Source organism: Phoenix dactylifera, chromosome 16 (assembly GCF_009389715.1).
Source record: "Phoenix dactylifera cultivar Barhee BC4 chromosome 16, palm_55x_up_171113_PBpolish2nd_filt_p, whole genome shotgun sequence".
In the NCBI taxonomy this organism is placed as follows: domain Eukaryota; kingdom Viridiplantae; phylum Streptophyta; class Magnoliopsida; order Arecales; family Arecaceae; genus Phoenix; species Phoenix dactylifera.
The window spans coordinates 4903930-4921524 of record NC_052407.1 but is presented as its reverse complement, the minus strand read 5'-3'; the positions used below and the strand labels follow the sequence as shown (position 1 = coordinate 4921524).

At 37.0% G+C, this 17595-nt stretch overlaps 1 protein-coding gene across 5 annotated transcripts; it reads right to left on the bottom strand.

Annotated features, from left to right (window-relative positions):
* Positions 1-1201: 1201 nt before the first annotated feature.
* LOC103713670 (protein CROWDED NUCLEI 4-like) lies at positions 1202-17140 on the bottom strand. Of its 5 annotated transcripts, none has more exons than XM_026807183.2 (9): positions 16749-17140; positions 12787-12996; positions 7026-7279; positions 6345-6615; positions 5714-5797; positions 3638-5574; positions 3176-3515; positions 1665-1837; positions 1202-1564 (listed from the first exon to the last, which is right to left on the bottom strand). In XM_026807183.2, the coding sequence occupies exons 1-8, from the start codon at positions 16965-16967 to the stop codon at positions 1691-1693; spliced, it is 3462 nt and encodes a 1153-aa protein (XP_026662984.2). In that variant the 5' UTR covers positions 16968-17140; the 3' UTR covers positions 1202-1564; positions 1665-1690. The 5 variants fall into 5 exon arrangements, with proteins under 5 accessions (XP_026662984.2, XP_026662985.2, XP_017699897.2 ...); XM_026807184.2 differs by having other exon boundaries at positions 3188-3515; XM_017844408.3 differs by having other exon boundaries at positions 1238-1837.
* Between the last annotated feature and the right edge of the window lie 455 nt (positions 17141-17595).

The window sequence follows — 17595 nt, the reverse complement described above, 5'->3', positions numbered from 1 at the left end:
TGTATGTTCATTGAATGAGGGAAAGGGGTTCCAAGTTACGTGGCTGTGAAGAGAACATTAAAAATACGAAAAGATGGAATCGTTTACTTATTATAGCTTAAAAAACAAAGTTGTATAAGCATATGAAGGATCAGTGGCTCCGCTGAAGATATTGAGGGTTTGGGAAAAGTAGAAGAGGGGCTGAATCGGATTTGAAGGATTTGGCAACTGTGAGGCTTAATAGTCCCTGTCTCCAAATCCTACATATGCATTTTTGATGGAAAACAAAACCGATGAGTCTAAGCGGTACGTACGGCGCGCATGCGAGCCCCAAATTATACAATATCTAGCAGAAGAGCACAGTGTTTTCCCCCTCATATAGCCCCCACGTGAGTACTAGATGCCGCACATGCTCCGCGGAGGCGTGATATTTGGTATTAAAGCCGAAAACGACTATTGTCCGATGATAGAAAGAGTATGAGGCCCAATAATCCCACATCGAAAAAATTTATTACAAAACCTAAACATATGAAACGGATATCTCCAAATTCTGCAGACACATTTTGGATAGAAAATAAAACCAAAGAAAAATCTGAGCGGCGCGTGCGGTACGCATGCGAACTCTGAAACCGGACAATATCTAGCAGAAGAAACCCACGTTCTTCCCTCATATGGCCCCCACGTGGGCACTGGGTGCCGCACGTGCCCTATGGAGGCGGGGGTGTGACAGCAACTACCTCCCTCTCTCAAAAGAATTGGCTACTAGAGAGTGGGAATTTAGACGTACCTGCCTGGCATCCTTTGGCATATTATAGGAAAAGATAAAATTGAACAGGTCACTTCCAAAGCATGCGATTGTTGATCCCATTGAGCCATCGGATTCCAAGTGCAGATAACAGTTGTCATTGTGGAAAACCTAAAATATCAAAGCAATTTTTCGCAGAAGAATTTCTGAGGATAAAGTACATTCTAGCTAAGATCTCTGAACATACAGGTACAAGACCCCAAAAAAGGGAAAAGGAAAAAAAAAAAATCTGATGAGATCAACAGCACCATTATTTTGAATCCCACATTAATTTACCTATTTTTCCTGATCATTCGATGAGCCTTCACCATCAAGACAACGGACATTATCGCAACCATGCTCTTTTGCCATTCTCTAGCTTCCAGGAGCAGGATTTTTTTTCACCTCTTGATATCATTCCTCCATAAAGAGAGACCATGAAATAAAGTACCAGTCAGAGACATATATCCCAACTAAGCACCATCACACCAGCCAGTAAAACCTTTGCCCACACAAGAGGAGATTTAAACACATACAGAACTTCCAAGCACATCTCTATGCACTATCATCACTCATGCATTTCTTACATGGTATCAAGGTGGAAACATACTTACAGATTCTGCACACTAACAAACACCACTCTACATGTTTAGAACCAAAGCAGGGAAACTCAAAAAACGGGGAAAAAAAGTGGATACCACAGCGGATTATAAAACTACCGCTCACAGATCCAATGCATGTTCTTCGATCTTCTATGCCACAACCAACACGACATTAGATGCCAGATGATTCTGACTTCTCCTATGGATAGTTAAGGTAGTTATGGAACAAAAGTTCACCAAAACCAACAGCAATATAAGAAGGATTGAGAAATCAGCATACAGGTTTGGTGAACTCTAACCTCTATGATATAAGTTATCTGCATAATCAGGTAATAAGAAATTTCCACAACTTCTGTTTCGCCGATAAACTATTCTCATCCTCCTCATCCTCAACTTCATTGTCACCATCTTGGTTGGATCCATCTAGCTCTTTAATTTCATCACCATCATTGGAAATTAGTTCCATTGCAGGCTGACATTACAAAAAAAATGCATGTAAGAAAGTGCAAGCATAAAAGGTATAATCTCTCACACTTCATTTGAAAATCAGGGGGAAAAGTTTGATATAGGAATTCGAAGTTCATACAGAGCTTATCATTTAAAATGGAATAAATGATAAACTATTGAAACAATAAGAAAAAACAAACATATTAGTAAAACAACTATAAAATTGTTTCAAGGTATATAAGGAAATTCCACCCCATATGCTACCGAGAAGGCATGGTTTAAGAGTAATCAGCAGGCTTACAAAATTGGTACTGTGAGTTTTGCCCTGAAATTCTAGATATTCTTGTTGTAACAGCAATGTATGCAAAGCATGGTACAATGAGTCAAAATTGGCCAATACCAATTCTTACCTCCTAGTATAATCTGCTATAACCAATCCATTAGATCCTCCAGAATTGGACAGTTCATCAGGCAAAACCACCATATGAGCTGATCCAACCTCTGGATTGGTGGCACTGGCAAGTTTAAACGAGCAAGGACAAAGCCATTTGGGCCATTTAACTTCTTTAGAAGTCATTTATGTGCTAGTGTGAGTTTTGATCATTTATAATGCTTGAATGGCTTTTGAAGAACGTGGATTTTCCTTCTAACATCCACGCTGAAGAAGGCAGAACTGAAGATGTGTAGACAAGAAATGAGGGTAGTAGAAATGAAATACTGTAGAAAATGCCCTATGCTTTTCTTCATTATTGCAATCAAGAATCAAGAAAGAATATTTTTTAAAAAAATAATACATGCAGTAGCAAAATGGTCACATAACCATATAAACTAGCAATTGATGATGCCAGAATTGCTCAATTATTTCCATTTTTGAGAGAAAGGGAAAGAGACCCACCAGCATTGTAATTATCAAGGTTCAAATACCTGGCGGATGAACCACCCAAGACTTGAATTCAGAACCTTTGGTTGATAGGCAGAGGGGTGTGATCACTGGGGCAAGCCTAGTTCAGATCAGAATTGCTAATTACTAAATTCAGTTTTATAATATATAACACAGCTACATTGCTTTCCTACTAAGTTTCTACCTTTTTTGGTTTTTTAAGTTTATAAGCTTTTCCATATTTCTTTGAATTGTCTGTATATGATTTCTTTTAGTTTTTGCTATGAGCAAAGTCAATTTTGACATACGTGCCAGTATATAAACAAAAGCTGATGTGTTGCACCTGTACCCATCAGCAACATAAACATGATAAAAGATTGTTGAGAGGAGCATCAGATTCGAAAACATGAAAGTCAGCCAAATCCAATGAATTTTGAAAATGAACCAATTTCATGAAACAAGGGCATGTGGATTAGAAGTTACCTTAGTAATCACCTTGGACGGTTCTTCAGCCTCAATGATCACTTGCTCTTCTACTTTTTCTTGTTTCTTCATTATTTCATGAAAATTTGAACTTGACAATAGCATGCCATCTCCAACAAGGAAAGAACTTCCTGATCCATGCAAATTTCCATTTTCAAAAATATGAGAATGCGACACTGCAGATGTATTCCGAGAAACTTCTGGTGACTTTGGAATTGAAACTTCGGGGTTTTCACATTCTTGATCTTTGCACCCCACAAGCAGTTCTTCACATCCTGATGTGGGGTTGAGTGATGCTGAGTCACAGTCATCTGAGTTTGGCATTCGCATTCCAAACAGGCTAGCAACACCACATAAAAGTGAAAGTTAGAACATGCAAATAGCTAAAACATACCAGGCAACTTCAGATTATACTAAACTACAGAAGAACACATCTACAGAGTTAAAAAAATACAGTTATACCAGTTAGAAGCAATTCCTTCCACATCAGCACTCCCATTCTGCTTTGTTTTTCTCTGGTGCTTCTGACTTGGTTCTAACTGCATGTCGGCCTGATCATGAGATAATGCATTGTTATGTCTTTTTCTTCCCAGGGGCAATGCACTGTCAGTATTTCCAGATTTCTCCTCACAATCTTCAATAAGTTCGCCGACTTCCTTATTTGTGTTACTTTCAATTTTGGCAATACGCAAGCCTTCATTACTTTCCACAAGCAGAGAATCAGATCTCGCAGACTGCATCTCCTTTCTTCCCGTTCTCTCATGACCCTTTGACTCCATTTTCTGAGATGCAACAGATGGATCTTGAAGGTCTTTCCATTTTGACATGCTAATTCTTTTACCATCTCTGGAGTTTTTTTTCCTATAATAAACAGACTTTGGAGAGTTTAAATCATTTCCTTCTGACACTTTCCCAAACTTGACTGGGTTTTTGCATTCAACATGTTCTAAATTTTTTTCTGAAGAACGCTTGAATATCACCTCGGCACATTTCCTGACCCAGGATAGATTAATGGGTGTGGGAGGTGAAACCTCTGGAGTCTTTTCAGAAAGTAACTTTAGTTTAGAACCACCGTTAGCAGTAACCTGCCGTCCATTTGGATCATGAATATCTTGCACAACATCTGAATTCATGTTTGTTTTCAAAGTAACCCTCCATTTATTAGGTGTCTCAGATAGAGCCCTATTTTCGGATTCAATATCCAGATCTTCCAATTTTTTAAGGCGTTGAATCTGTTGATAAATTTCTTCTTTATCCAAATGCAATAATTCTCTCTGCTTCTGTAGCTTCTCCCGTTGAACATTGAGTGCTTCAATGGAGTTCTTTATCTCAGACCACTCTTTCTCCCTCTTCTCACGGTCCTGAGCAATCTCCATTCGCTCATCATTAAGCTTTTGCATCTCAGATGCGACACGTTTCAACTCCTTGGCAATCGATTCCTTTTGAGAATTTATATGCTGGAGTTCCCTGGCCTTTTCTTGTTCAAATGCTCCCTCCCTTTCTTTTAAATAAGTTTCAATTTCCTCTCGTCTTTTATCAATACAATTTTCTAATTCCTTCCTCTGAATCATGATGTCTCTCACAAAATCCTCTCTTTCTTGCTGAATCTTGCAGAACCAATCTGAATGTTCAAGCTCCATCTTGCCTAAAAATTCCTCCCGCTCACGAGACAAGGACTCAACATCACTCTTAAACTGACTGCGCAAATTTTCCTTCTCCAATTTAATGCTATCATGTTCATCTTTAAGGTACCGGTCCACTGCTTTTCTCTCTTCAGCAACCCATTCTGCCTCTTTCCGTAACTCTTCTCTTTTTTCATCAATTAGTTCCCACTCAATCTCAAACTTCTCCTTTTCTGCCTTCAATGTATCAGCTTCAGCTACAAGTTCCATTTTTTGGGCTCTAAGACTATCAATTTCTTCTTTAAGTTTTCTTTCCAGAACAAGAAGCTCATTTCTCTCAGCTATGGTTAGCTCCAGTTTCTCCTGTACACAAAGAAGCCCTTTCTTTTCATCTTCTAGGGAAGATTTATAATTCTCAAGGTCTAGTTTCATCTTCAGCATATCTTCTCTTTCCTTCTGCAAATTTTGCATCTCAATTTCTGCTGCTTTTTGGGTAGAATGTAGATTTTGTTCTCTCTCCTCCAGTAATTTCATTTTTTTAGCTACATTCTCTTCCTTTTCTGCTAATGCACTCAACTCAAGCTTAATACAGTGTTCTCTTTCCTGAATAGCATTTTCTCTGTTACTGAGTTCAGCCTCCCTAACCTCACAAGCTGTTCGTTTGGCCTCCATCTCATCCTCTAACATCTTGCATCTGTGTTCCAATTCAGCTTCAAATTCACTTCTCTTCCTTTCCAGAGCAGATTGATGTTTATCCGTAAGTCTTTTAATCTCATCCTACACTCATCATAAAATATAAAATAAATATACATAGTGGAGAGAACTAAGAGAACTGATTCAAAAGCTTAGCTTAATTTGTATCCCTTGACGTACAAATCTGGAGACAAATTTGTTAATAATAAGGGAAAAAACTTACATGTTCTTTGCAGGCAATCTTTTCTTGTAACATTAGCAACTCGCACTCTCTTTTCTCAAGCAATGATTCCCTCTTGATCATGGACTGCAAGAATTAAAAAGTGATCAAAAATAACATTCACTAAAAAACAGCCGAATAGAATAAAAAAGGAATATCTCATTTAACCAAGGTACGTTGAACCTTCTGGAACCGGGCCATACTGATCCGAACTGGTAAAGAATTGGGACAATTCGACAGGTCAGGTTGGTTCGGTTCCTTAAAACCCCCCTGAGTTAAAACCCTCTTGAGACCCCACCCTCCCCGCCCAAGCCCCCCAACCCCCCAAAGCTTCCACCATGATCAGAGCTTCGAAGCGCCACCGTGTGTGTCGGTCGCTTGTCTAGCTCGTTCGGTCACTCATCTTGCTCCTCTTCAATGTTGATCGACACCTAAAGAAGCCCCTCCCCTCTTCTCTCCCCCCCCCCCCCCTCTCTCCCTCCCTCTCCTCCCTCCCCCTTTCCCTCTCCATGGTTCTCTACGCCCCTGCATAGTATAATATGTACCCATACCATACCAAACCAGTCGCCAACCAGTACGAGCCCCGATACTGGTCCAGCAGACCTCACATTTAACAAACAAAAAATAAACAGACCTCCTCCCTAGTTGCAAGAGCAGCTATCTTTAGATCCAAATCGGACTTTTCTTCGCTTAGAGCTCTGTGTTCTTCTTCAAGATTTGTTCTTGTTCTTTCCAATTCTTTTTCGAAGCAGCTTAATTCTTTTGATCTTTCAAAGATATATTCCTCCCTCTGATTTAATAAGGTCTGCGCTGCTATCAACCTCTCTTGCTCCTCATGAAGAATTTTCTGCCTGTCATATAGGATTTGCCTGTCGCAGTTAATGTCTTGCTCCTTAGCATCACATCTGCAAAATTATTAATTTGTAAATATCATTATTGCAAGCAGCAACATAAAATAGATGGCTGAGGAAATCCCATGAGGAGAACATTCACTGTACCGGTCTATTTCAATAAAAAATATGAAGGCAGATGGCAGGAAGCATGACACCAGGGAAAAGTGTTAAAAATAATAATCTGAACCATCGTTTGCAGACACTACTAGGTTTTGGATATGTAGGAAGCCCACATATTAAGCAAGGAAGGAATAATAGCTTCACCTAAAGATTAGTACAATTGCTATTGAAGAAGATTATATAAGACGAGCATTCAATTGGAAAACTTTAGAAATAATTAACCGCCAACAAGAATGCTTGATATAAATCTAAAACAAAGTTCAAAAGAAGAGAACTGCAAAACAAACTGAAGGATAGCTTACTCAAACTTAAAAGAAATACGATCCCTCCTAAGCTTATCTTCACGGGCTTCAACATCCTGTAAGGTTCTTAATGCAGCATTACGGCTCCGGCTGGCTTCTGCATGCAAGGATTCTGCTGCAAGCAACTTTCTTTCTGCCTCATCAAATTTCTCTTGTGCAGCTTCCATCATTTGACGAACTTCAGCCAGTTTATTTTCATATGCAATTTTTGTTTCAGCCGATTCAGCACACATATCATGTAAGGCTTTCTCAATCTACATATAAGAAAGAAAAATATTAGTAAGTTATGTCTTGATGCCATGATCATAGCATTATCTCAAACATTACATACTAGACTACAAGCTCAATCACAGAAAGCTGCCTTACATATTTTCCTCTCCTTTCATTGACCTAAACTCAAATATCCCTGCCTAATAAACCTCCGGTCTTCGTTAATACACACCGTCTGAACAGAATTTTATCTTTTCTTTTCAGAACATCGAGCCCATATCATTATAAAATTAATAAGCAATCTATCATTCAGAAGTATATCCTTGAGGACAATAACAATATTTTTCTTTTTTAAAAAAAGCTTGTCTAAGTGTTAAGTTGTTGAATTTTCAACAAGATGTCATTTGGGGTGCATCTTAATTTCTTATATCCACCGTACCCTATGGGTAGCATGAAATTGGCTCCCTGTGAAAGCTAAAATATGATGTTCGGGTACCAGCACTGTGGATGGAAAACACTACAGAATTCTTCCAAGAAATTTGGATCAAGACCTTCTCAATGAACGAAATGGTTTCAGACCCAGACAAGAGGATCATAACTGAACAAGATGGAGACCAAGCTTGAGGAACATTAGTATTGGCAATTATGAAAACTCCTACTTTAAAGCAAAAGGCATCAGAAGTGAACCTTGGCAAAAAATAGAATTTTTTAAAATATATGTAGCCTATTTTGTAACCATAACAACTGAAAAGAAAGCCCAAGGAAGTCTCCAAAAAGATAACAATCCGTGTAAAGGTTTCATTCATTTAAAGATGACAAGCATCAACAGTCATTGTCCAAAAAGGTTGAGTGCTAACAATAAATTACCTACAATAGCAGAAATAGAATAAGGCAGTTTATTAAGGACTAAGATATGCATTAAATTTAAGTTCGCAGCAGTAGGTGCCACTAACAAAGCAGTAAATTATTGCAATAGTTTACAAGAAATGACAAGAAAAAGAACACAAAATCTATATAGGCTGATGTAATGGAGACGGAAAAGAGGAGAAGGTTCACGCTGCGATGGCTTAAAGAATAGCAATTTACACTTAAAGAATAGCAATCAACTCAATGTAGCTTCAATCAAATTCAGCCAAACCAAGACACCAGCAGGAAACTGCTTTGTGAATATTGTTTCAAGCGAAATACCCAACTGAACCACTTGTAGAAGAAAGGACATCCACACATTGTCTAGCCTTCATCCACACATAGAGCATCTACTAGCCTAGGCTTTTAGAGAGCTTTAAGATGTGCAATATTGTACAGCATACATCTTCAGACACTTAGAAGACCTATAAATAATCAATGCTTGAAATAGGGCTCCAAATGAACACAGCTAGAGGAATTTTTTTACATATGAGATCACCTATAACAGCTTCCAATATGTTGACAAAGGCAGTTGCTGATGTGCTATGGCCCCCCCACCTCCTAATTGTGGACTTCAAGAAGTCACAATCAAAAAAGATAGAAGACCAAAGTGAATGAATGATAAATATTTGGAAATTCATTGTTTAAAGTCAAGCATGGAAAAATATGAGATTTAAGAAGTTTAGAGAATGGTTTCCCAACACCATTTAATATTTCAGCTTTTAAATATAGACAGTCTAAACATGAGAAAATGTCTATAAAATGCTCCAAGTGGATAACAAATCACTACCTTATGTTTATTCATGTTGAATAACATGGTAGAATAACTGAAACAACATAATATAAGTTTATATTAGTCATTTTTTACTGTTGTTTGATACTTGATAGAAACTAGATACTCCATATCCAATAAAATATAATTGAAATAAGTGGCATTTTGTACTTTCACTTTTTTTACAAAAATTTCTTTTCCATAATAAATCAGAACCAAGATTGCAATCTTGGTACTAGACCTGGTACACACCATATCAAGTGTCGGTAATGGTACATACCTCAACACCGACAATATGGGCAGCGTACCAAGTCTCCATACCTGACTGGTATGGTACACCCCTTACAAGGTGGTAAGGTTCTAGATTGCAAACCTTGTTTTGAATTTGGAACATTTATTCTTCTAACTTCTTTTCACTTTTACACTTTTCTGCTTATTTTCTTTCTTGTACTCTCCTTTCCGTTCCATCAAAATCATCTCTCATCCTATGTGGCCTTTCCTTCCTATCTTCCTCTTCCCCACCTTTTTGTTGTCACTTAGAACACATACCAGTTCGAGCATTCCTTTGACACATTATCTTATTAATTTTTACTTTCATATTCCCTGTTCAGATTTTCAAGCATTTAATATGCACACGCAACACCCAGCACCTATATCCCCTTCGTACTTTTAATTACTGATCCTTCTGTCATCCTGCTCTTCTAGTATGTAATCTAAAATTCTTTTTTTTTTTTAAACTTCTTAATAATCAATGCAGCAAAAGCTAACTTGATCCTAAAAAATCACCAAACTCGATGTGGACTATTTTGGCCACTATGAGTATTCAGGGGAATCACCAGAGCCACTACGAGTAGGGCTGGACAGAATCCAAGAGCAAAATCTGCCATATCAGAAAGCCGAGTCATAGGCTACACCACATCAAAAAGCTGAGTCGCAGGTTAAACTTCCAGAGGCCATATCTTGGTCATATGATGCCCGATTGAAATAATCTTTTTTTTTTTTTTTGAAATCTGGGTAGCTTTTTGAGATCTACAACTAGAAGGTTGAATTGAGACGAAATTTTACTATTTAGGCCCTGAAACGGGCTAGTCAAACCGAAAATTTTCTTTTCAGATAAAACTTTGATTGGACATAACTCTCTCCGAGAAGAATCAAGTAGAGCGACAAAAAGCAGAGTTGACGTAGAAGCTGAGATTTATCTACTCAAAAATTTTAGCTTTTCTATAATATTTCTAAATTTTAGCTTTTTCTAAAATATTTCTATTAGTTATACTTATTTAGGATACCTAGTCCTATTAGAACTAGAAAAGAAATCCAACCCAATTGTAAAAGAGGAGACCTCGCTAATATTATAAATAAAGGTTATCTACCTCAGTTTAAGAAGTGTGGAGAATCAATGAAAGAAAAAGAAACTTAAGCCCTACTTTCGAGATTTCTTCCATCTTCTAATTTTCTTTTAAGAGATCCGAGTTGAGCAGGTTAAAAAAATCTTTCTCTCCAACGGATCAAGTTGGTATCAAAACCAAATTTCTTTATATCAATGGAAGCTTAGTGCACGGTCCAAATGCGCGAGCGGTACAAGCAGTCAAAAGAAGGGCTATTCATGTTTGAAGTACATTGAATGACAGACAAGTATGGCTACTAGTTATATTTCAATCGATGATGAGATGATGGAACGTCTCACACAACTAGAGAAGAAGATAGCCCAACTCACTGAGATTATGTCTCTATTTATAACGCCTTCAACATAAGCACCAGCAACTCTATCTCCGAGCAAAACTAAGTGATTCAGTCGCGAGGTAGAAAACAAGTATTTTTTCACCTTCAATTCTGATTTAGCAGAAGATAAATCTCCTAAACAAGAAGAGTTCTGATCCTGAAGAATCATTAAACTCGATGTGGACTACTGTGGACACTACAAATATTCAGATGGATCACTAGACTCGATGTGGAATATTTTGGCCACTACGAGCAAGACTGGACAGGATCCAAGAGAAAGATCCGCCACATCGGAAAGCCGAGTTGCATCAAACTTTCGGCTGTTATAACATAGTTATACGATGCCCGATTCAGATAATCTTTTTTTCTTTTGAAATTGGGTAACTTTTCGAGATCTACAACTAAAACGTTGAATTGGAACAAAAATCCAACATTTAGGCTCCGAAACAAGCTGGTCAAATCAAAAGTTTTTTTTTCGGATAAGATTTTGATCGGAGTAGCTCTCTATCCGAAAAGAGTCAGATGGAGTGACAGAAGACATAATCGATGTAAAAGTTGAGATCTACCTTCTCAAAAATTTTAGTGTTTTCTAAAATATTTCTAAATTTTAGCATTTTTTAGAATATTTTTATTAATTATATTTATTTTAGGATACTCAGTACTATTCAAACAAGGAGAGGAATCTAACCCAAATTGTGAAAAGGAGGACCTCGCTAGTATTATAAATAGGAGTTATGTATCTCAGTTTAGCAGGTGTGAAGAATCAATAGAAGAAAAAAAAAACTTGAGCCCTACTTTCGCAATTCTTCCATCTTCTTCTAATTTTTTTTTTTATAGATTCGAGTTGAACGAGTTGAAAAAAAAAATCTTTTATACTCTCGATCGAATCATTACTACAGGCAAGAAAAAAACTTTGAGCCCTTCTCTTCTTTTCTTTACCATGTCAGTTTAACATCATAAAAATCTAATAAAAAAATAAGAAACATATAAATAACCCATCTAAGCACTCATAGGTTGCCTTGACAAAAAGCAACAGCAACAACTATTCTATGGTGTACTCCAACAACAGAAAAACTATGTTTTAAAATATTCAATAAATTGACCTGAAATATAATCATTCGATCTCCGAAAACATTATGCTCATACAATGTTGAAGCTGTTAAGCTTTGACAGTAATTCTGACATCACAATCAATTTGGTTCCCATGATCCTCATTAATAAATGAAGGCCATATGTATATTGAACAGTTGATTCCATGCAATGTCCCAGAGGTCCGGCATTATATCTATGAGAATTTTGAAAATGATGCGTGTTTAAGCATCAACTGCTAGTCCTTTGTTATTAGATATTTTAGTGATGCGCCACAAGTGTCACTCTTTTAGCGTTTTGCATGTAAATAGGTCTGCTAACTAACTGGCTTTCTAGTCCAATTTTGGTGCTGCCAACCCTGGGAGGCATTGTTGGCCCTCTAATGATCTTCCATCACAACTTTGTCCACTTCTGGAGATGGATGAATCATATTTTCTATAGAATCATACTTGAAGTAAATAATGCTTTACAAAAAAAATGGTGCTTGTGTTCATTCTAGAAATTACAATTCTTAGCACTCTGTCAGAACAGCACATTGATTAACAGATATCAAGGATAGATAACCATGTTTACAATATTTCATCTACTCAGATATTAAGACCTATACATAGATAACCTGGTCAAAAATATAGTAATATTTCATCCATATGCTCAATAATTATGTAAATTTTTCCTCTTAACTTTTACTATAGTCGATGATGTTGCATACAATCTCCGATGCACATATGGGTGTCAGATAACTGAAGACCAGATATTCCTGCAATGTATTGATGATAAAGCAGTCTAGTGTACCCATGTCTTAGTGTTGTATTAGAAGTTGCACCTACATAAGCCTACTACCTCTCCCGAACTACAGCCACAAAATCACACAAGATGGCAGCACACAGAAAGATGCGTCTATAGATACCAGAACAAAAAAGCAAAATTTTACTTGGATAATGATATGCAAAAAAAAAAAAATATCACATAGGATTTTTTTAAGCACATGAATGTATTTGTGTATAATAATAAAAATAAAAAATAGCATCTGATTCCAACAAAATTCTTCAGGTGGTATGTTCTTACATTTGCAACACATTCTTTCTCAATTCCTAAAGCTTTCTTTAGGCTCTCTTCTCGTTTCCTTGCTTCCGCTATAGCAGATAAATGTGCTGCTTTCTCATTTCGGTATACAACCTCAGCAGACTCAGCAGAAGCTTTAACTTGTTCATATTTGGATGTCCACTCCTTCCTCTCCAATATAAGAAGCCCCATGTGGTGTTGACAGTCATATCTCTTCATTAAATTAGTCGATGCAAAAAAGATTTGGAGCAAACATAGTATTAATATTTGATTCATGTGTAGTACAAAAGTACATCTGACATTGCAAATTCAATTCCTAGAAAGGGGTGCACATTCCCAGGAATCAAATACAATGTTAAGAGATTAAACTACATAGAATATAATCTATAACAGAAAGACCACATGTATATTTCACAAAATCATCAAGAGTTTGTTCATTTTTAGAGTAGAAACTGAAAACAACTCAAGAGAGTCAAATTTCATCATCATAGTAGAGGATGATACTACAAAGAGAAAGAAAGGCCAAAGCACTCAAATAAGAACTCTATCTGTCCCAAACCTGAACGAAAGCAAAAGATCATGTGAACAACAACAAGAACAACAATACCTAGAACTATAACAATAAATACTATAACAATGCCAATAAAAGAACATGAAAGCTGACACTTTGGCACTTATTCTCTTAAAGGAAACAGACAAAGATAAAAACCCTTTTCTGATGAAAGTCATATGGGATAACAGAGATGATCCAGCAGCAGGTCAAGGCAAAAAAACCCACAGAAACTTTAACTTTAACCCTTAATTGTTTTCAACATTCTACTAAAATGATATAACCAATTGGCAAAACATAGCCATAATCAAGAAGTTACCCAACTGCTGCATGTTGCTTTATAAACCCTACTATGCAAATTTCCTACTTAGTACCACAATTACCATCACTGCATAACCAAACAACCACTAATACAAAAGAAGCCAACACCCTTATATTTCATGATTTGTCTACTTAAATGCCAATGAACGTTGTTAGTTTTGAATACTGGTTTCAATGGAATAGATTAAGTTTGAGCGCCTTTTTTACATGACAGGTCAAACCCGAGCAGCTTACTGATAAGCTTATTTGTATTCCTAACCAAAAGTAGTTTCATGGCAGTAGGTAGGAAGGTCAAATAGGCCAGCATATACCGTAGTTTCATTATATCACTAGAAGGCGAAAAGAAGCTCATGTTGACAAAGAATACGTGCCTTGATCTGATTGAATAGCAAAAAGGTAGTCAAGCTCAGGAGATTGGATGAAACAAAAATTTCTTGGTGCTGATGATAACTGCTAATGAGAGTCTGTTTATGTTCTCGGTCAAATCAGCACATAGAGATCCTACTCAAATAGGTTCATGTGTCATCCATTATGGTAACAAATGAGTGAAGGTACATCTTATCAGAATCTAAGGCACATGAAGGCCCAGTTTGGCATTATAGTAGGTCATAGAGCTTTGGATAGTAGATCGTTTGCTAGTAGAGCTTTTAATAAAAAGGTATTTATTATTGGCAATTACATTACTAAAGTGATGTATTACTTTAATATCTTTTTGGTAACCAATTCAAGAAAGTGCCTTTAGTATACAAAAGACATTATAAAATGCTTTCAATTGTCTAATTGTCCGTCCTATCAAAACAGTTATTATAAAGTATTCTTAATTTATAAATTATTTATTTTGGTATTTAATCTAGATAATATAATAAATAATAAAATTTTAAATTTATTATAAAATATAATAATATTTTTACCATATTATTTTTTTACAATAATAATATTATTATAGTATAATAAAATGATATCATTATTTTAATATATTATAATAAGATAATATTATTATAGCATAACAATATAATATATTATAATATGATTATCATGGTAGAATAACAGTGATGATAAATATATTTCATTATATTATATATATCATATTATATTATAATATCAAAAGTTGCTCTTATAAAGTACTGCTATCTTATAAATTATTTTTAAACTCTTTTTTTAAAAAAAAAACTCTTATAAGGACTTGAATCCCAGTCACTTAGAAAGAAAAAAAAAGCTTTCTGACACATCTCAAGTAGAGCTTTTACCAAAAAATATAAATTGGAGCTCCCTAGTGAACCTTCTTCAACTTTTCGAGGAGCCAGAAGGCTATTTCAAAATTTTTACCAAATTCCTCAAAATCACTCAAAGAGCTTTTGGCTCTCCAAGAAGCACTTTTTAGCCCTCCATATGCAATGCCAAGTAAGGCCTAAGTACTTTTGCCAAACTAGTATTTGAAGTATTATTCTGAATCACTTCCACAAGCATAGCACTTAAGTGCTTGCTTTTAAATTGGTTTTCTGCTCCCACAGAAAACATTGTACTGCAAGGATCAGTTAAAAGTTTTCTCCACAAAAGTGGATATTAATCAATCAAGTTGGGCATGTGGCATGATTAATACAAATATGGGGATAAACTTGTGGACATGAAATCTCATTAGTGTAATAAAAGAGGAAAAGTGATAAACAATCGAGTAACATCATCTAGTTATAAATGGTGAAGATGAGCAGCAACCTCAGGGCGGAGACAGATGGGTGGCTGAGGAAGCTCCTCACCACCCCCTCCCCCCTCTCAAAAAAAAAAAAAACACAAACACACAAAATGGAATTCATCTTTGTCTCAACTCTCAACTCATTGCCACTCATTTAACAAGCCAAGACATGGTTTCCCTCAGCATATGGCCCGTCCTCTCTATTTCACAACCAGCAACATCCCTATTACCTTACCAATCCATGACTACTGTTTTTTCCTATCTCAAATAATTGTTAACAGGATATGTTTTCTAAATACAAACAATAAAAATATTGCATCTCAAAAGTACCCAATTCTACATGTTCCGATTGTAAGTGGGCCCCCAAAGTACATGAACATGCAACAGACAAAATATGTAGTTTTGGGTGTGCTCATGATTGAGCACTAAATATTCTTCAGACATGAAAGTCTTCAATTGCCATACCAAATCTGATAGGCTGTAGAAGACTAGCACTTCATCTACCTTCCTCTACATGTCATCCAATGCTACAGCTTTTCTATCTCTCCATGTCTTACCTATGGTCATAGTCTTACTCCTTTGCATCTCATTAAAAGTACACACATCTCTTTCAATTTGTTCTTGAAAAAATTCATCCTTATTTCATATTTTATAAAATGTTATTTTTCTCCTATTTAACTTTCTTGTTCAGCAGCTCTACAATTCATGATCAACAGCTTATTTTGCCTTTTACTTCTATTCCCATTCATGAAAGCCACCAAGGCTGGCGAAAGCACTTCAAAACGGTTAAACATAGATCCCTGGACCCATATTATTTCTACCCTCGTCACCCTTCTAAGAAGGTCTACAGGCTCTACTATTGCAACCAAAATTTGATTTTTTGCTATTAAATCATTTTCTTAACTATGTTATATCTCATATCAAGGATTCTTGGTTCTTCTGTTAAGATTTGTATATGTGACAAAGACTAGACTAAAATTTATGAACAAATATTTTTCTTCCCCCAACTTACCACTCCCAACCAGGGATTCACTTGATTAATCGGGGGCAAAAGAAATAACAAAATTGGACGAACGAAAAAGAAAAAGTAAAACCTACGAAGAAAATTTATGAGAAAATTTGTATAAAAAGGGAATCTTGGTCCCTGTAAAAATATCTTGTTGGACTCGGTGTTCCCAACAAATCATTCTGCCAAAATTTTCAACAAATCTATATAAAATTTTTAAACTCTTTACAAGATTCCAGTTTAAAACTCGAAATTCGATAAAGATCACCTATCTAAACAACCAAAAAAACCTAAATTGAAAAGGAACATAGTTTCAAGAAACATAGTTTTTTTTTTTTCTTTTGAAAACAAAAACCCACAGTTCCCACAGTTCCACTAAAGAGTAAAGAGAAAAATACCTCGGATTCGACCATGGAGATGTAGGCAACGAGGGCAGCCTTGTCCCTCCTCTTCACCGACTCCTCATCGAACCCCGCCTCCCGGAGCCGCCTCCAGATCGCCTCATCCCCCAGCGGGGCCGCGCCGCTCGCCGGCGGGGAAGCTCCGGCGACCGTCGAAGCCGGCGATCGGGCGGCGCCTGGCCCCAGCGGCGAGGATCTCGGCCGCGGGCTCGCCATCTCTTCGCCGGCAGAAACCCTAGATCGAAGCAGCGAAAGAGGAACACAGCTTGGCACCTCCGAGACCGTCTTGGACTCGGATGACTCCTCCCACTTCTAGCCCTTTTGCTCTAGAAATCGTTCGCTTTTTTTCCGCTCGGAGAGTGGGGGAAAAATTTTTGGAGCGAGAGATATCTTCGGATGTACGGTACGAGAAGCAGGCGGCTCGATTTGCTCCGACTGTCCTTTTCCTCCAGATGAGCGATCCGCGCACCGCTCGTACGATTACCGCCCCACTTCTTGGCACGAACAACGAGCCGTGGGTTCATGAAGTTAGGCGAAATTTGGTAGGTAAGCTATATGGAGGGTAAGGGAAGAGCAGAGCCGCCTTTGGTCGGATTCGTAGTTGGTAACTGGAGGATTAGTATATGACTTTTGTGTTAGTGAGAGTGTAGCTTTTGTGTTTAAAGGGAAGTTAGCGGATCCAATGACACTGGTTCGACTGTCACCGAACTTTCATGAGTATGTATGATCACACAAAAGAAAGGAGCACAATGAACCTTTCTATCAATTTCTTGCTATGAAGAGAGAGAAAGTATGCATTTGCCATTCAACTATATATGAGGAGAATTTTTTTTACCGAATCTAT

Excerpts from the sequence above, each read along its gene's own strand:
- LOC103713670 (XM_026807183.2), bottom strand. The coding sequence starts at position 16,967 with ATGGCGAGCCCGCGGCCGAGATCCTCGCCGCTGGGGCCAGGCGCCGCC. Across the intron at positions 6,616-7,025 it reads CGTATTTCTTTTAAGTTTGA|ATGTGATGCTAAGGAGCAAG; the intron begins GTAAGCTATCCT and ends ATAATTTTGCAG. Across the intron at positions 5,798-6,344 it reads CTCTTGCAACTAGGGAGGAG|TCCATGATCAAGAGGGAATC; the intron begins GTCTGTTTATTT and ends TAATTCTTGCAG.